At 48.2% G+C, this 20300-nt stretch overlaps 1 protein-coding gene across 1 annotated transcript in view; it reads right to left on the minus strand.

Moving 5' to 3' along the window:
* LOC110584379 (F-box/WD repeat-containing protein 12-like) overlaps positions 1–20300 on the minus strand; it is a 40784-nt gene extending 20484 nt beyond the window's left edge. The window contains exons 1-5 of the mRNA XM_044920609.1: positions 20174–20300; positions 17554–17591; positions 9782–9945; positions 9252–9370; positions 5383–5592 (exon numbers count right to left, since the gene is read on the minus strand). Coding sequence (XP_044776544.1) covers positions 5383–5592; positions 9252–9370; positions 9782–9945; positions 17554–17591; positions 20174–20263 — 621 coding nt within the window. The 5' untranslated portion in view covers positions 20264–20300. The remainder of the gene's footprint in view (positions 1–5382; positions 5593–9251; positions 9371–9781; positions 9946–17553; positions 17592–20173) is intronic.

Raw genomic sequence — 20300 nt, forward strand, 5'->3', positions numbered from 1 at the left:
AGGATGGCCTTTCCTACAAAATCTGGAAACCCAAAATGAACCTCAATGCTGACCTTGCACACACATATAATTTAACTTTAAATGATCTACATGTAGTGTCTCCAAATAATCCCTGGGTGAGAGAAGTCACATGAAGCTGAGCTGAGGTGCCAGGTTTTCACCTGGAGGCCCAGTGGGGTTGTTGGCAGCTCAGCCCCTTGTGGCTGCAGGCAAAACTGAGGTTTCCCCTTTGGTGGATGGTGGGGCATTCCCAGTTCCTGGGCCCCCACAACACGACAGCCAGTGGGGGGGTTCACGTGAATGCCCCCCAGGCCTCCAGTCTCTGACTTCCACGATCAGCCAGTGAGAAAACTCACTGCCTTCAAAGCACTCACAGTGGGTCCACCCAGATCATTTCCCTTTAGCTGTGTAACAAACTTCTCATAATGCTTGTAGATTTGACCATTTCTCCTTGAAATTCCACAAATTTTGTTCTGTATGTGTTTAGGCCAACTTTAGCCTTGCTCTATCTTCCTTGGAGGCTAATCTAATTATTATTACAAAGTTCCCCCTAATATCTAGTGATGACTTTTATCTTGAAGTCTTCTGGTCTAACGTTAATAGCTTATCAGCTTGCTTTTAGTTATTAGCATCTCCAGGGCATCATTTTCCCTCCTTTTCATTCCAAACTTCCTTAAGTGTTCTGGGTTTTTGGTTTGTTTTTTTTTAAGATTTTATTTTTAAGTAATCTCTACACCCAATGTGGGGTTCGAACCTACAACCCTCAGATCAAGAGTTGCACACTCTACCCACTAAGCCAGCCAGGTGCCCCAAGTGTTCTGTTTTAGGGTCTTACATTAATTTTTAGGGCTGCAGTAACAAATTGGGTGGCTTAAAAAAACTAAAAATTTATTCTTTCACAATTTTAGAGGCTAGAAGCCCAAAATCAGGTGCCAGCAGGGCCCTCTCCTTCTGAAGCCTCTACAGCTTTCCTTGACTTGTCTGCCCCTGTGTGCACCTGGCCTTCTCTGTACATCTGTGTTTTCTCCTCTTATGAGAACACTTCTCATTGGACAGAGGGCCCAGTCTAAATCCAGGATGATTTTACCTGAGATCCTTAACCGGATACCATTTCCAAATAAGGTCACGTTCTGAGGCCCTGGGTAGATGTGAATTGGGGGGTGGGGGGGTGTGTGGAGAGGATATCCTATTCCATACCCTACTGGTGCGCACGTACAGAGTCAGTAATCTCCAAATCTGAGCTCAATCTCGGTAGGGGGTTGATCCTGCTCCATCCCCCTACAGGGCAACACCCAAGAAAATGAGTGCTTCTGGCAAAGCCTGCTGTCCTCTGGTCACATAACACTCCACTAGGGTGAAGGATGCCGGCGGTGTCTGGGCCCTTGTGCTGAGGTTGGTGCTCAGAGGTCCTGAGCCCCTGGACTTCCCATGTAGGCATTAAGCCTTGGGATGTGGAGGCGCACTTTGCAGCCTCTGCCCGGCAACCGAAGCCTCCCTGCTGAGATAAAAATGGCATCTTCAGAATCCAGGCAGGCTAGGGACATGGTGGGCTTTCGCTCTGTGGGAGGAAGTAGCTTCCTGTTGTCCTCAGACCCTTGCCACGTGCAAGGACGCTGGAGAAGGGCACCCTCTGAGCCAACAGGAAAGGAGTTCCCACACTACACAGGTACCAAAGCTGCCATCACACACGGTAGAGCCCACTGCTGTGGCCCCTCCGCCAACTGGAACATCCCTGCTCAAGGGTGGACCCCGCGGCTGGCGCCAACGGCCCTGGAAGCGCCCGCTAAGGACCAGCTGCAGACGCCCGCTGACGCCTCGGGCCATTGCTGGTGCTGCAGCCACGTGGCCAGAAACAAAGCTTCTCATGCCAAATTCTCCCTCTTGGTGAAGACTCAGGAAGGCTTGCCTCCCAGAACCCCCAAGACACAAATGGCAGACACCCCCACCCCTTTGGAGACCCAGACATACCGACATGACCGGGCATTCACTTCACTTCTCGAACACACAACGCTGGGTCCCGAATGAGCCAGACAAGAGAACTTGCCCTCGGGTTCCAGCCTTAGCAGGTGGCCCCCAGAGCACCACGCGTTTGGCTGGCTTACACAAGTCCGAGCTCGAAGACCTAAAACGTGCACATTTCAGCCATCAGCTGAAGGCAGAATTACAGCAAAGTCACCAGAAGGGAAGCTTATTGGAATCTGACTCTGTCTCTGATGTTTGGTGACGCACAGCTTTCCGGCCTGCCCATCCCACCCTCCGTTCCACATCCGGACAAGCGGATAAAGGCCACCCATGGAGAATTCAAACCACAGAAACGCGGCCCACGCAGGGGTCCTCCCTCCACCCCACCCCAACCACAGGAAGAGCAGGCCACTCACTCCCCGCTGCTGCCTTTAGCCGTTCAGACCCGCCTCCTGGGAGCCACCATCCTGAAAGCCTGGTTATGTGACAAATTACCTCTTCATACCCTCTTGGTGCTCATGTGGCTTCATCACTCTTGATAATCAAGCCAAATTTGGGGTCAGGGTTGATCCTGCCCCTTTTGCTCTTAGGACTTCGAGGCTCTATGCTCCTTCATTTCTCTTCTGGGAGTTAGGGGAGAGGTTCCTCCTTGTAGACGTCACTGCCCATCGGTACATAAATGGTCCCAGACAATTCAAGGATCCTGGACTGTTTAGTTCCTCATAACCTTCTCCTAACGTAAATGCTAAAGCCCTCTGTTTGTCTTCTGCGCATAGTTTAAAATCCACAAGACGCAGTTCCTGCTGTTTTATAGTTGACCCTCAGATCTCGTCCCCAGCGCTGCTCATCGGCCTTCCGCTTCGTGTCCCACGCATGTTCTTCTCAGCGGTGCTGTGACTGTTACAGATTCTCCATGTTACCTGAGATGCCTTCACTCCCCTTCACTCCTGGGGGTCACTTTCTGTTACGGATTTCCTGCTGGCAGTTCTTTCTTTCAAGACCCTATTCTATGATCCTTGAGATCCACGGTTGCCCGCAGTAAGTCAGACCCTGAAGGGAGTCTGCGTCCCCTGGCTGCTACCAGATAGGCTTTCTTGGTCCTGGGTAATCTCAGTTCACCCTGATGGGCCCGTATGCAGATTCAGTTTTGTTTATCCCACTTGGGGCTTGTAGGCCTTCTTGATTCCATGGATCAATGTCCTTAGTCTATTTTGGAGAAATATCTGCCATTATCTCTTCAAATGTTGCTTTTGACCCATTCACTCCCTCACCTGCTCCTGATACCAAATACTAGAATTTTTCCATGGATCCTTTATGGCCTTGCTACTCAAAGTGTCATCTAAGACCGACAGGACCGATACTACCAGGCAGCTTTTAAAACGTCAGAATCCAAGGGGTGCCTGGGTGGCTCACTCGGTTAAATGTCTGACTTTTGATTTCAGCTCAGGTCATGATCTCAGGGTCGTGAGACAGAGCCCCGTGACGGGCTCCACATCAGCAGGGAGTCTGCTTGAGATTCTCTCTCGCTCTCCCCCTCCCTGCTTGTGTGCTCTCTCTCACAAAAGGAAAAAAAAAGTTAGAATCGAGGCATCCCCAGGGACCCAACGAATTGGAATCTACATTTAAACAACATCCCCAGTAGTTCACATGCCATTAAAGCCTGAGAAGGACTGGTCTACATCTTGTACCCTCTCTTTCCATTTACCTCACTCAATATCTGCATTTCATTCCAGGTAACCTCTTAACTTTTTCACTGATGCAGAAAACACCATACAGAAAAGTGCACAAAACACAAACCCAACGCTCAATGCATCATTACAAAGCAAATATTCACATTGCCACCCAAGTTAAGAAATGGGATGTTGCCAGAGCCCCAGACGCTCCCCTCCACCCCCCATCTTGGTGTGATTCCACTGTCCATCCTGCTATGAAACCCACTCACTGAGTTAACCTTTGTACTCAGTGTTTCTATTCTGGAATTTCTACTTGGTTCTTTTCTAAATAGGTTCCGTCATTTTTCATAGCTTTGAGTTCTGAAACCCTCTCCCTAAACACGGCAACCATAGGGGTTTTAGCATGTAAGGACTGCAGTATCTTGAGCTCATACTCCTCATCTCTCCCGTGCCTAGTTAGCTCTAAGTGTGTGCTGGACACTGCATTTCAAAGCAGAAATAACATGCGGCCTTGGGTGACGTTATCTTTCCCAGGAAGGATTCTCATTTACTCCTCCCAGGTGGCCAGGGTGCCAGGCTACAGCCAGGGGGAGCACGGCGGACCTGCAGATCCCACTTCGGGCTGCAACCCCCGACACCCCACCCAGTGTAAGGGGAGGCCCAGGGCTCCGCCCTCACCGGCTCAGCACTCCAACTCCTCGCCGGGCCATCAAAGGCCTACAGCCTCTCAGCTGCCTTGGGGGAAGGGTCTCCAGGGCAAAGTTGCCAGTGTCGGTGACTCCATCTGATTCCGGCTAAATCTCCTGAATCTTGGTCTAGACATTTTTGTTCTTTCTCCTCTCTGAGGTTATCCAGCAGATGTACGCCTCCTACCTTTACTATCCTTCGCAAAGAAAGGGAAGCACATGGTCTACCGCTCCCAGAGAGAACCTCAGTGGCCTCTTCAGCTACGCAATGGATTCTCAAATGGATCTGCGGATGCCAATTACACTTACTTGGAAGTCTTCTTCAACAGCTGCACAGTGGTTTATGTAAAATGTTTCATCAGATGTTACTCATTTTGTTTGCTAAGCTTAGTTCCTTTCCAGTCAGTTCTGTGCGCACGGACGTCTGCTCCTCTTGATCCCCGGGACGCCAGCCTGCCCAACCTTTCCAAGGCCTCCTTCCCCACAGGTGGTGACACTGCCTCCATCTGAGAGCCACTTCCCACACCGTGGTGCCACCTTACACCCACTTTCCTCGTTTCTCCCCGCCAAACCCTCCCAATGCCCAAGAGTCACTTCTAAATGGACATTCTGGTAACAGAGGCTTTTGGTGTCCTGGGCAAGTGCTCATGTTTGTCAAACATGCCTCAGTTTCTCCTGAGTTGGGCCTTAGCTGGGACTTGAAACAAGGTAAGGAAGGGTAAGAATGCAGACAGAGAAGGAATTGCAGGGAGGAGAGAGACTGCCAGCAAGCTCAGGGGACAGGAGAGCAGAGGCACATGAACTGAACCCACAGGCAGCCCGTGGCTGAGTCTCGGTGACGGCTCGGGAGGGGCAGAGACGGGGCTAGGGAGACAGGCTGCTGCAGGCAGCTGAGCTGGAGAGGAGGAGCTGGGGTACTGGGCCGCAGAATGACAGCTTGTCCTACCACATCGAGTGCCCAGCTCCAGGCGCCACCCATCACAGTGGTCACAGCACCAGAGTGTCCGTGACCCTGGGAGACAGCTAGGACCTGCAGAGACTCCCAAGAGCCAGTCACTCACCAGCAGGAAGGGGCCCTCTGGATGGTCACAGGCCTGCAACGCAGATGAGTATGTAGGCAGGGAGAAGGAGGCCCACTCCCTCCCATTCTCCGCTTTCCACACCTTGATCAGGCCCAGCTTGTCCACGGTGACGACCAGCTGCAGCCGAGGGTAGGTCACCAAATTCACCAGAGCAGCGGGCTGCAGGGGGCTTGACCAGATCTCTGTGCCCTGGGCAACAACAAAGGGAAAATAACAACTTATACGGGGGCCATTCATTTCATAAACATATGACCATCGCCTAGTGCACACGGGGGGCACACGGGTGGAAAAGGCACAGACCCCATGCTCACAGGAGCCACAGTGTGGTGCAGAGCACGACACAGAAGCGGTGTTTCGGGGCACAGGAGTGGCGGAACTGGGGGTGTACGGAAATTCCCAAGCACTGGCACCACCAGGACTGCACCGGGTGCGGGGGGGCGGCCGTGTGCACACAGGGGTTGCTCCCAGCTCCACCAAGGCAGGCTGGGCAGGGAGCTGGGGCCTGGGCCACGCGGCTGCGTACAAAGAACTTACATGTGCAGCATCTCCCTCAGGCCCCTGCAGCCCCATTTTACAGATTAGCTAACTCAGGCTTGTGGGTGAGAACAGTTCACGTGGCATGTCCGTGTTGTCCTGCTTAAAACACCCCCTTTCCTGGGAGGGGCCCTAGCCAAGGCCCGAGCTGGGTGATTCCATGGTCTGTCCCAGGACTGTAAGAACTGCAACAGGTGGGAAAGAGCTGGTGCCGGTGGGCTCAGGGCGCCCAAAGGCGGGACACCAGAGAACTATTCGCGACGTTCCATTCCCAGTCTCCCAGAGGCGCCACCTGGGCTTCCGTTCCCATTCTGGGTCATTATGACCCTTTTTCTATCATGTGTTCTTTTTACCATGATCTGGATCTTTTTTTCCAACCAAGATACTCAGGATTCCTCTATGAGATCCTTTCTCAGTTGATTTCTGTTGCTCGAGCAGCAAGGTGACGCGGAGGGATGGCAAGGAGTCTCGGGGAACAGAGCACATTCACCAGGGTTAGTGAAGGAGGCGTGAGACTCCCTCCTGGGTTCGGAGTGGAAGCAGAGGTCAGGGGTCGGAGCACAGAAACACGCTGACCAGTGACTGCTGGGCAACACGCCTGCCGCAGGAAGGAAGTGGGCGGTGGTGGCACCAGGACTCTGATGCCAGAAACAGACGAACTCAAACCCTAGAATTCTCCAGGGACAGTGGACGACACGTGGCATGGAAAGCCAGACCAGAAACCAATATAACCAGTCAAAAGCATGGTCTTAAATACTGTAAGTGGAAACTAAGATCATTTTTGAAAAGGAGCATTTATTGGGGCATCGGGGTGGTGCAGTCAGTTGAGTGTCTGACTCCTGGTTTCGGCTCAGGTCGTGATCTCATGGGTCGTGGGATCGAGCCCCACAAGAGGCTCCACACTCAGCGGGGAGTCTGCCTGAGATTCTCTCCCTCTCTGTCCCTCCTGCTTGCATGCGCATGCTTTCTCTAAAATGAATAAATAAATCTTTAAAAAAAAAAAAAGGAATATTTATTAACTTTAGGAAACGCCAAATGTTAGTTTGCCTCATAGCTCAGTGTGAAAAGCACTTACACAATTAACAGTACTACTAACCATACAGATAATTATTTGGGGACAAGAAGACTGCTCTGTGTGGACGTGGAAGGAGGAAAGGTGGAGGTCGTTTTCTACGGGAGGTTTGCTCGTGAAGAGTACTAAGGTTGTGCAGCCAGGCAGGATATGTGCAGGTGGCTCTGGACTCTGAAAGAGGCTCATGCTGGCAAACCAGACCACACGGAAGTAGAGCTCAGCAAATTACAGCCTTCAGCCAAACCCAGCCCACTGCCCATATTTGTAGTTTAGCTTAAAATAAAAAAAAAAATCAAAAGACGATTTCACAACACATGAAAATATGTGCACCTCACATGTCAGCATGCGTTGCTAGCTCTGTCAGAACAGGCCACTCTCCCGTTTGCTTTCTGCTCCTGCATCGAGCCCACAGAGCTGGGGGGTTACATAGGGACCACAGGGCCCTTGACGGGAAATGTCCGCTGAGCCTGTACCCAAGTGCTCTCCCTGTTCAAGTAGAGACCTGATCATCTGGGCAAGTCTAGGGTCTCCCAGGCGCCATGTCTTCTTCTGCTGACCCCCCCACCCTGAGCCCATGTGGCCAGGTGTCCGCAGCCGACGCAGGTCCTACAGAGAGGCCACAGGAAGGCGGGCAGCCTCCCACCCCAGGAACCACAGGACCTTCCTGTGAAATGACCCTCAAATACTGCCTTGTAGGAGGAAAACCAAGCATGAGAAGAGGAAACTATCATCAACAACCGAAAACTTGGCCACGGAGGAGAGAGAAATGATGCAAACAACTTTGTACCCTTTAAACAAAAAAGAGCATGGGGCTAAGAACGGGCTCCTGGTAACGAAGGAAGTTTCTGCAAAGCAGGCAGACAACACAGACTCTCTGAAGCATGCGGATGGAGGAACAGACTCTACTAATGTAAAAACGGATGAATGGATAGCCACCAGGAAGACGAAGATGGGACAGGACTTGAACAGTGGTTGCCTCTGGGAAGAACTGCTGAGGAGAGCAGGCAGGGGGAGAATTTTTTCGCTCAAGAAATATCTCCTAGTCCTACTTTTCCAAAACCCTCAACAGTGTTTTACTTTCATGATTCAAAAGCAAAATAAATTGTAACTAACCACAGCGCATCCCTCATGTGCCCCCGCCCGGTGCCCCTTCCTCCCATTCCGAGACCCTGCCCCGGCTCCTGGGCCCCTCACAACCTAGGCTGCAGCCCAGCTGGGACTTTCAAGACTCCATCACCACCTCTGTGCCCAGCAATGGCCTCAGGTGGCCTCTCAAGTGTCCCCGCGTGACCAAACGCAGCACATACCCGCTCTCTCCCAGACTCTAACGTGACGTCTGGGCAGAGCAGTGACCCCACGGCTGGCATGGGGGTGGCAGGACGCAGCTCCCAGCAGCCTGCTACCCTCGCACACTAGCAAGGAAGGCCCAGGTCTCGGTCAGTGTGCTGAGAGCCAGGGTGCCCTGTTCAAAGCGGCCAGGGAAATCCGGGGAGCCCCCTCTGCTCTCTGCGCGAACTGGGCACTTCCAGCAGAGCTGGCCAACGGCGACACGAGGAGGCTCCCCACTTAACGTAGCAAGGACCCACAGGTGCCTTTGCTTGTCCAGGGCTTTCAAAAACATGAGGTAATCTGTAGTTTCCAGGAAAAAGTCCTATCGAGGAGGTTGGTTTCTATGTGTGCAGAACCCTTGGATTTACAGGGAACCACACGGTTCAGGACTCAGAGACACTTCCCTCTCTGTCTCAGACTGATCGTCCATAAAATCAGGGTGATAATAATGCATGCTTTGCTCAGCTGCGGTGAGAATCAGTGAGGAAATGGACCGCAAAGCTTTTTAACAACAGTGACAACCACGTGTGAAATACCAGTTATCAAAGTCTCAACACTTAGCTGGTACATGGGGGTAACTAGAAGGGGCAACTGTTTGGGCAAAACAGCCTGGACTGGGCACTAGCTCCAACGTGGACACCGCGGGACCGGGGGCAGGTGCTGCCGTGTGGCTGCTGCCGCAGGCACCCACCTCCCCGAGGCAGGCCGCTCAGAGTCAAGGGCAGGTCTGGCTCCAGCTGCGATCAGACCTGAGCTCTAAGTGCGACCCGGCCTCTTGCAGCTCAGAGTTCTTGTCTATACCATGGGGATCCCACCACCCGGAAGCTGCCCCCAGGGGCTGGACGAGCTAGCGAAGGGGAAGAACCTCAGTAGGATCCTGTGAGTCGCACCCCGGCCCCTCCACCCGGCTCACCTCCTGCACATCCCAGGCACGCACTGTGCTGTCCGAGGACACGGTGCACACCACCGACTTCTCCTGCCCATCAAACCGGCACTCGTTGGTTGAGATGTAGGCCAGCTCGTCTATGCCTCCTGGAAGAGAACAGAGACTGGCCTTGAATGCACACCGAACGTCTGGGATGTGGACATGCAGACTGGGGAAGGGCCGGTGGGACACTCCTTCCTCTTTCTCTCTCAGGAGCACCCAGGCGCTCCTTAGGGGACAGCTGTGGCCATAGGGCTTCACACCCAGGACTGCCCCCTCCCACCAGCCACGTGGCCACAACACTCCCTACTCTCTTGCTTTCCGTTTCTCTCTACTCTGAAATAAATATAACAATTCCTTCTTCACAGGGCTACTCTGAGCACCAAGTGACATAGCCAAATACAGAACCCAGCAGGGCGAGTCCTCGTCAAGCAGCCCCTTCCCACTCACTGGCTAAGCACCAAATCCCAGGGCACTCGACCAGGACAAGTGAGCAGCAGGAAAGCTTGCAGCCATACCTTTGTGCCCAGCAATGGCTTTGCAGATGAAGTCCTTCTCTGGCCGCCCAGATTCCATTCGGAACTCCAGCTCAGATCGGCAGAGATAGTACTGTTTCCATGTTTGTGTGCCCAAGGTCATCTGGGAGGCTTTACATGATGACCAGCGTCTCAGACACAGCTGCCTGGAACACAGACCCATGATCCCAGGCAGGACAGGGCAGGTGTTAGAAGAAGGTACTATGATGTCCACAGGTCTAGTTTTGATTCCTGGCTTTACCATCTAGTAGCTTGGACAATGCACTCTGCCTACTGAGGCCTCAACCGCCTCCACTGTTAAAGTGGGGATGATGATCAGATGACACTGAACAAGTGCTCACCACCACCAGGCGTCAGTGCTTCTTGCGTATCCCGCCACTTTTCCTGACACCCCCATGAAGTGGGTCCTGACCCCTTGTACATGACCAGGGCTTTAACTGACCCAAGGCCAAGGGCATGCAGCTTTGGTCATGCAACCGAATTACTTCGGTAATTCAAGAGTATTTCTTGGGATGCCTGAGTGGCTCAGTCAGTTAAGCATCTGCCTTCAGCTCAGGTCATGATCCCAGGGTCCTGGGATCGAGTCTCACATCGGGGTCCTTGCTCAGCGGGGAGGCTGCTTCTCCCTCTGCCTGCCGCCCCCCTGCTTGTGCTCACTCTCTCTCTCTGACAAATAAATAAAATCTTAAAAAAAAAAAAAAGTATTTCTTGAAGTCTCCAACTCTTATTGCTGAATTGTCTATTTCTCCTTTTAGTTCTGTCAGCCCTTCGTGTATTTTGCTGCTGTCATTAGGTGCGTATGCATTTATAATTTTTAGATCTTCTTCATGAATTGACTTACCATAAAATAGCCTTCTTTGTCTCTAGTAATGCTTTTTGTCTTACAGTCTACTTTGTCTGTTATTAGCATGGCCATTCCAACTTTCCTTTGATTACTGTTTGCATGGTATATCTGTTTCCATTCTTCAAATTTCAACTTATCTAAGTCTTTGAATCTAAAGTATGTCTCTTGTAGACAGCAGAAAGTTGGCTATTGTTTATCCCTTCTGACAACCTCTGCCTTTTTATTGGAGTGTACACTTAATACATTTCACATAATTAATGACAAGGCATGATTTACATGTCATCTTGCTACTTATTTCTAGGTTTTAAGCATTTTCCCCTCTAGTCTTCTGTTACTGCCTTCTTTTGTGTTGAATAATTTCTAATGTACTAATTCCCTTGTCATTTCTTCTACCATATTTTTTGAGTTCTTAATGGTTGCCTTGGGGATTAATCTAGTTTTGATTAACATCAACTTAATTTCAACAGTATTCAAAAACTTTGCTCCTATGTCGCACCGTTTCCTGCCCCTCTCCAATTGTGCTGCTACACCTACAAATCACGTTTTATACATTACATATGCATCGACAGACAGCTATATTTTATGCAGCTGTCATTTAAATCATTAAAGAGAAAAACAGACTTACAAATAAATACATTTATGCTGCCTTTTATATATGCCTATAAAGTAACATCACTAGTGTTCTTTATTTTCGTGTAGATTCAACTTACTACCTAACATCCTTTCATTTCAAACTGAAAGACTCCCTTAGGGTTTCTTGTAGGGCAAGTGTATAGCAACAAACCCTCTCAGCTTTTGCTAATCTTAAAAGGTCTTCATTTTCTCCTTTATTTTTCTAGACATTCAACTCTAATAATCTTTTCTTTCAACACTTCCAATGTCATCCCACTACCTTCTGTGTTCCATGTTTTTTATTTATTTATTTTAAAGATTTTATTTATTTGAGAGAGAGAGAATGCAAGAGAGCACATGAGAGGGGGGAGGGTCAGAGGGAGAAGCAGACTCCCTGCCGAGCAGGGAGCCCGATGCGGGACTCGATCCAGGGACTCTGGGATCATGACCTGAGCCAAAGGCAGTCACTCAACCAACTGAGCCACCCAGGCGCCCTGTGTTCCATGTTTTTTAATGAGAAATCAACTGTTAAATATCATCAGGGTTTCCTTGTACATGATGAGTTGCTTCTCTCTTGCTGCTTTCATTCTCTATCTTCAGCTTTCAAGTTTGATTACAATGTGTCTTTTTAAATATTTTATTTAAGTAATCTCTACACCCAATGTGGGTCTTGAACTCATGACCCCAAGATCAAGAGTTGCATGCTCTACCGACTGAGCCAGCCAGGTGTCCCTACAATGTGTTCTGATGTGGAACTCTTTGTGAGACTGACGTGCTGCCTACTGCACTAAGACGACACTGGTGGTGTGGAACTCTTTGAGTTTATCCTACTTGCAGTTCATTGAGCTTTTGCATGTGTAAATTAACATCCTTCATCAAATCTGGGAAGTTCCCAGCCCTTATTTCTTTAAATATTTTATTCCCTCTCCCTTTCCCCTCTCATTCTGGGACTCCTGTTATGCAATGTTGGCATGCTTGATGGTGTCCCACAGGTCTCTTAGGCCCTGTTGATTTTTCTTCCTTCTTCATATTCATTCTATTCTTCAGACTGGATAATCTCCCTTGGCTTATCTTCAAATTCACCGATTCTATCTTCTGTGCTCAAATCCTGAGTTTTTAATTTGATAGTATAATTTTCTACTCTATAATTTCTATTTATTTTGATAAACATTCTTTACTGATATCATCTATTGGATGAGACACTGTCCTCCTTCCCTTTAGTTCTTTGCACATGGTTTCCTGTAGTTGTTTGAACATAATGAAAATAGCTAATTTAAATTCTTTACCTAGTAAGTCCAATGCCTGGGCTTTCTCAAAGTTTCTGTTGTTTGCTTTATTTCCTGTGTATAAGCTATACTTTTCTTATTTCTTTGCATGACTCATAACTTCTGTTGAAAACTGAACATTTTAAATAATGTGGAGTTCTGGAAATCTGAACCCCCCCCCCCGCCAGGTTTGTTGTTTCAGCTGTTGACTGTTATTGTTTGTTTAGTAACATTTATGAACAAATTCTGAAAAGCCTGCATTCTTTGTTACATATGGCCACTGAAGTCTCTGCTTAAATTAGAGCTTACTAATGATTGGCCATGGATATTGCAAATGCCTGGAACTACTAAGTCTTCTGGTCATCACCAAAAGGCTCCTGTGCATGTTGGGGAATGCATTCAACACTCAGTAAGGCAGCTGACAACTATACCCAAGCCTTCACTTCCTACTTGCATAGAACCTCAGGGTTAGCCAAACAAGTGAGTTTAGAGCCTTCTTAGGTCTTCCCTGAATTTGTGCACACCCTGTTACATGTGCCTGGGCTTTTACATTCCTAGGAAAGTGTCAGGGCTTTTCAAAGCTCAAGCCCCTAAAGACATCACATTCTCAGCTTTTCAAGCTTTTGGTTAGCCTACTATTTGCTCAATTGCTGTCCATCAGCTCTGACAGGCCACAAAGTTAATCAACTGTCAGTTACTATTCTGACAAAGGTCCCATAGTAAAGGCTTTCACACTTAGTGAACTCCAAGTCAGAACAAACAAAAACAGTCTGCCCGTGGGGTCTTCAAAGAAATACCAGCAGGTCAAATAATGACAATTCTCTGGTAATGAGAATCCAATCCCATTCTTCCCCCTCCAGTGACCACCAGGCTCCTGGTTTCACTGTGGCTAACAGAGAACTGGAGAGGTTTATGGGAACAGGGCAAGAAAACTTGCTGTTCTAAGATTCAAATATTTTTTCTTTAACAAACACTTCCTAGACTACTACAAGTCTCTTGTTAATTTCCAGAGTTCTGAAAAAGTTGATTTTGAAAATTTGTGTCAGTTTTCTCATTGCTTTTATAGAGGAGAAAATTTCCAAATCCACCATTTTCCAAGATCCTGCATTCTGAGCTTCCATGTGACTGCTCTCAATTCTATGATAGCACCTCTCTCATCAAGTTTTTGAGAATAAAAATGTTAGCTCATCCACACCGTAGAGAACTATGGACTCTCCATCTAGTCTTTGGGCACCAAAGTGAGTGAGACATGGCTCTTACCACAGGGTGCTCTCAGCCAGTGGTTAGGAGAATAAGCAAAATAAAAGTTCATGGGAGAAACGTGACATTTCAGAAGATGTAACATGTGATATGGGACCTGAGCACAAAGAGAGTGGACTTCTGGCTGGGAGAGGACTAGGGAGGCTTCATGGGCAGAGGCTTCCAGCATTTTACAGTCCACAGAGCTGATGTGGCATTGTGTGGCTCCAGCCTAGCACTCCTATCTCACAGAGAACACAGATGAGGTTAGGTGAGAAATACATGGCTCATAGCCCATGACATCAATAAGTACAATACAGTCATCATAGCTTCTCCATTCACTGAGCACCTCCATGTCAGGCCCTGTGCTAGGCTCTAGGAACCTTCTAACACACTGAGAAAGATCCAGCGCCCATGTTGGATGAAGGTTTTACTGTGCTTACTGGAACTCTGGTCCTTCTATGTTGTATACTGGGGTGCCTGGGTGGCTCAGGTCATGATCCCAGAGTCCTGGGATCAAGTCCCGCATGGGGCTCCCTGCTCCACAGGAGTCTGCTTCTCCTTCTGCCCCTCCTCCCACTCGTTCTCTCAACCTCTCTCTCTCAAATAATAAATGAAATCTTAAAAAAAAAGATTCAAAAAAAAAAAAAAGTAGTATACTGGCAGCCTATGTGCCAAATGGACCCCCAGATTATTTTGCTTGGCTTGCATAGGATTAGCCTGCATAGACTAGCTGCCACACTTAAAAATCGTAAGTTTTCACATAAAAGTCAGGAAAAGGCAAGTGGTCTGACTATACTGAACCCAAATTCCCACCTGACAAAATCTGTCTGGAGCTGCATAAGCCTGTACCCTTTAGATAAGAACGAGCTCTCAGCTTCACCACCTCTTTTATCTTCTGGATGGTGAGACCAAGTGTCAATTACCTCATATCACCGGACCTTATGTTGTTGGTTTTGAGTTGAAATAAGAAGGGAAATTTCTTGTACCCATATCTCAATCTAAAGAGTGTGAAAATGAAAGCTAGACCAAGAAGATAATGTGGCTTAAGAAAAAGAAGGCACATTTCTTAGTGGAAGTAAAGTCTAGTATTTAAGGCCATTACACACCACTATACGAACCTTAAGTAGGACCCATGACCGATATTTAGAAGAAATGAAAAAACAAATGATTTGACAAAAACAAAGGCAGACTGGGGTTCCTGGGTGGCTTAGCCGGTCAAGCAGCCAACCTCTTGATCTCAGCTCAGGTCTTGATCTCAGGGTCATGAGTTCAAGCCCAGTGCTGGGCTCCATGCTGGATGTGGAGCCTACTTTAAAAACAAAGGCAGACCATCAAAAAGGTTTAAGTATGAATATGAATAAAGTATGTGATATGCCTCTGAATTTCAATGTATCAAGTGCAAAAATACTGTGATACCAAAACTTTTCACAGATAGCAATTAATAACAAATGATCGGTGGTACACAACAGAAATTATGTACCTTAAACAAAAGCAAACATTTGCAGGCACCTGGGTGGCTCAGTTGGTTAAGCGACTGCCTTCGGCTCAGGTCATGATCCTGGAGTCCCTGGATCGAGTCCCGCATCAGGCTCCCTGCTCGGCAGAGAGTCTGCTTCTCCCTCTGACCCTCCCCCCTCTCATGTGCTTGCTCTCTCTCTCATTCTCTCTCTCTCAAATAAATAAATAAAATCTTAAAAAAAAAAAAAAAAAAGCAAATATTTGCAACTTTACTTCTAACCAAAAGTTAATGTTTAGTGTGTTGAAGGCAGAATTTAAAAGGTCATGGGGCATTAAAAAAAGGAACTCGCAGCATTCTCAATTAAAATTATACAGTACACATTAAAAATACATGATCAGTTAACTACATTCATTTGCTGTGTCCATAAGAATTTCTAATGGGCCTGGAGAACTTTGGGGCCTGGTACCCATGACAGACACTGCATCAGAAATGATACATGCGGGCGCCTGGGTGGCTCAGTTGGTTGGGCAACTGCCTTCGGCTCAGGTCATGATCCTGGAGTCCCGGGATCAAGTCCCGCATCGGGCTCCCTGCTCGGCAGGGAGTCTGCTTCTCCCTCTGACCCTCCTCCCTCTCATGCTCTCTGTCTCTCATTCTGTCTCAAATAAATAAAATCTTAAAAAAAAAAAAAAGAAATGATACATGCATGTGACCACAGATGACGATGCTCCTGAAATGCTGTTGTCCCAGCTCCAGAAAAACCCACTGTTTTTATAAGAACACAGTTCAAGGATACAATGCTGAGGAATGACTTTATGCTAAAAACGTTTAGCACCAAACAGTATGAAACAGTAATGAACTGAAACCCGTTCGTGACCTGCCTGTAGAAGCCAAACCATCTACCTGAGGAATCAGAGGCACCACGTGGTAACATGTGACATCCGTGTGGAAGTTAGGTGATAAGCCACTGAAGGTATCTTTTGAACGGCTGAAAGAAACTTACTCCTGTCACTCAAACAGAAATTCCTCTCCTAGCCTATCAGCAAAGATGAGAATGAAGACCAGGGTTGGGGCTGGCATCCTACCTATTTCAACATATGAATACTGCTCTACTAGGTCTTCCACAAATACTCGCGCCAACCCATGAGTCAGTTCACTTATTTCCTATGACACAAAGTCATTGAGCATCATACTTGGCAAGACATAACCTTGTCCACTCCCTACAGAGGAATCAATTTCCAGAACTGAATGTGTTCTATCTAGAGTACATTCCCCCAAACTGTAGATAAAGACGGAAAGCCAACAAAAGTTCTCTTCAAAACTAACTAAAGGGATTAATGTAATTTTTCAAACTAGTATCATTATCAATAACAAGTGAATGAAAAGCAATAGATACTATAGACACTGAACACTAAATACAGCAAGACTGGCATTCTAGAATTCTCAAATATCTCAATGCACAGTTATCCTGAAAACGAAACCCATCAAGCAAAGACTCCCTCCACGTTTGGCAGCCCCTTCATGTGTGAACAGCTGTAGCGGCTAAAACTAAATACAGCTCCTAGCTGATAGTCAAGGCTATAATCTGTCTCACATTCAGCAAGAGACAGATGATCTGACACTCCTTTCTTGGGACAAAAGAAGTCAGGTTCCAAAGGAAAAATGAATAAGAAAGAAAAACGTAATAAATTAATGATTAAAATATTTTTCATTTTCAAATTTAATTTTTTTGATTTTTTTTTTTTTTAAAGATTTTATTCATTTGAGAGAGAGAGTGAGCACACACACACAAGGGACAGCACGAGCAGGGGGGAGGGACAGAGGGAGAGGGAGAAGCAGACTTCCCACTGAGCAGGGAGCCCCAGCCCCTTCCGGGACTCTGAGATCACAATGTGAACCAAAGGTAGACGTTTAACTGACTGAGTCACACAGGCGCCCCGATGTTATTTTTTTTTAATATCGTATGTGCTTATACAGCTATGTTGTTACACCAAAGATGAGTTCAAATAAAATAGTTTGTTGATGTATCTTCTGTCAGCCAGCTGTATGCATTTGCTGTACATTTCTGCCCCTGACTTTGGTACTCCTGACGTATATCAATCTCCCATTCAATTAATAAAACTCTTACATTTCAATATACTATTAAAAAAAGAGAGCGTTACACACCTAACGGGGGGGTGGAGGGGGGAGTAGTTTGCTGCTAAGTTCTGTGGATTGTCCTTTCTTGTGTATGCATCAAAGCCAGAGACACAGTGCTCAGACCACTTATCCAGTGCACCCCTCACCTTCATGGGACACTCTTCTGACCATGTTTGGCTTTTCCTTCACTCACCTCCACAGTTCCTTGGTCCTTGAAACTTCATTCCAGACCTAGAACAAGAGGGCAGAGAAAACAATGTCTGGTCAGTCAACGTGCAGTTGGCGCCTAGCTTGCCGGGCACTATAGAAGGGGCAGAGAGCTAAATCAGACTTGGTGCCAGCAGGAAAGAAGATTCACCCTGGGGAATGAGGCTTATTTGAACAGTGCAATAAAAACAACCAAATGAGTGAGAAAGGAGAGAATGCCCAACTCAGTGGAGCCAAGGGGCTCAGAGGTGACTACTGATCAAGTCCCCAGTGGCTGAAGCACTCTAGGGAGAGATAAAACTACTTGAGCAAAGATTCTGAAGTGTAAAAACATGAGTATTCTGCCATAATTGGAGTATAGTGTTCTGGGGAAAGGAGCTGGAGATCTGCTTAGACGCAAATCCCAAAGTCCTATTGGCAAAAAACTGTGTGAAGCCATTTGGGAACTGTGGCTGAAGGAGTGGCAGGGTTACACTTGTTTTAGGAGGAGGATCGTTAGCTGCCGTCAGAATTGGAAACAAGGGCAAAGCAACAGGCCCCAGAATGGCTGCTGCACTGGCCTAGAGGATGTCCCAGAGATGCCAAGATGGTGGAACCGACAGCCACCTGGGGGGGGTGGGGGGGGAGACACACTGTCAAGCCCTGCTTCATAAACTGCCCCCTGCAGAAGCATTTGGGAGAGGCTCAGCGTCAGTCCCGGGAGGGGACCAGAGTGCCATGCCTGACCTCCATCAGGCCCACAGCTGCATCCTGGGACTCCCTGGCCTCTCCAGCCTAGGCCAGCCTGGATTCTGAAGCCCACACAGCTTTGGTGGGAACCACCCTGGAGTTGTCTGTGGTCCAGCTCCACTGAAGGCCGCATCCCAGAAACTGGCTTTCTGATCCATGACAGAAGGAACCACCTTCCTCTGAGCCCAGGCCCCCACTTCCACAGCCCTTGGTCATCTGCTAGATCAAAGTTTCAGTATTTTTGGAAGGAAAGTAAAATTTGTATTTTGCAAAAATCAAGCCAAGTCAGGCAAGAAGATTTACACATTTTCCTTTTCTATATCTCCTAGTTCAAAACCCAACTGAGACCTTATTTCCCAAATACAGATGTATAATGTGTAATATAACCTGATAAATACTCCCCTCCCACACCTTTGAGGATCTCTCTGTTAGATCCTGGCCTTCATGATGACACGGTGAGGCAAAAATTATTGACCTCATCTCACCTAAGGGAGAAACTATGTCCCAGAGAAGTTGGTGCTTTCCAACGATTTAAGTCACCCTCCTTTCAAACTCTGCCCCTACACTATCCCTAGCCTGCTGCTGGGAAAACAGGGATCCAATTCCAGCCCTGTATGGGACTACCTGGGTGATACTCAGTTTCCTTATCGGTAAAAAAAGGGATGAAAACCCAGTATTTTACGTGACACATTTTAAATGAGTTATAGAATTCAAATAAGAATCTGCTAAAAAAAAAAATCTGTTTATTGATCTTTCTGTAAAACGGTATGATTATGTGTTAAAATTAATAAGGAAAACCTCAGGAGACCAGCAGGGGGGGTACTCTTCAAGCCACAGCACTTGACAACGGCAGACCCCACAAGAGGAGACGCACATTGCAAATTGACACTAGTTTAGCTACTACATTACTATCCCAAAGGGAGATTTCCTGCCCCAGCAACAGCCCAGCGAACGAGAGGCCGCTACACTTCCAGCTCGCAGCTTAGTCCAATGGACGTTTAGTTTACAACAGCCTTCCCCCACCTTCCTCTATAAAAAAGCCTCCTGGCCTTTGTTTTCTGGACTGCCTATGATTTTACTCTAAGTTGCTTGTCCCAAATTGCAATTCTCTGCTATTCCCAAATAAACACATTTTGGCTGGTAAAATAACTGGCAGTTTCATTTCTAAGGTTATAAAATAAAATGTATTTTAGGTTCCTTAACGAAATTCATTTACTCAGCAAGTATTTACACAGCCTAAGTGCCAAGAAATTCACTGGGTGCTAGAGACAACATGACGCAAAACACAGAAATCCTTGCTCTCGGGAATGAATCTCGGTAATGAGAAAAACAAACGTTAAATAAATACGCTCTACACTCAGTGAAGTTGTGTGCAGATCTAGGAAGAGCTCAGCGCAGGTGCACACGGGGGCGGACGCGCAGGTGCAGGCGGATGCACTCAACAGGCCCAGGGCAAGCACAGCCCAGCTCCAGGTGTGGGGAGGCCTGAGCGCAGGGGACGTGCCACTCACAGGAAAATCTTGGCTTCCCAGGCAGGCCCCAGGAGGGAAGTTCCAGAATATCCCAGAAAAGGTGCGAGGGGCAAGGAAACCGGTGCCCAAACCCCTCTTAGCACGGAAGCCCGATGGCAGGGCGCCCGCTGCAGGCGAACCGAGCAGGGTTCTGGGCGCTGCCAGGGGCCGGCGGTTTGCAGTGCTGCCCCCACAAAAGCCGCCCAGGTCACCACCCCGGGGGCCGCGAGCGCTCTCTGCCAACCACGGCATCAGAGCCGCCTGACGCCGCCTCCCAAATGGGGAACCAAACCCAGAGCAGAGCCAGCCGTGAACGCTCAGGGACCAAAAGCCAGCCCTGCCTCCGCCCCGGACAGAGCGCGCTACCTTGTCCACCTGGGCGGCGCAGAGCAAGTCTCGGGCCTCCAGAAAGGAGAAAACGTGCAGCAACGCGTGGAGCCCAAGCTGCGGCTCCATCTCGCGCCGCCGCCCCGGCCCCTCCCTCCACACGCTT

The sequence above is a fragment of the Neomonachus schauinslandi genome, chromosome 13 (assembly GCF_002201575.2).
Source record: "Neomonachus schauinslandi chromosome 13, ASM220157v2, whole genome shotgun sequence".
Taxonomy (NCBI): domain Eukaryota; kingdom Metazoa; phylum Chordata; class Mammalia; order Carnivora; family Phocidae; genus Neomonachus; species Neomonachus schauinslandi.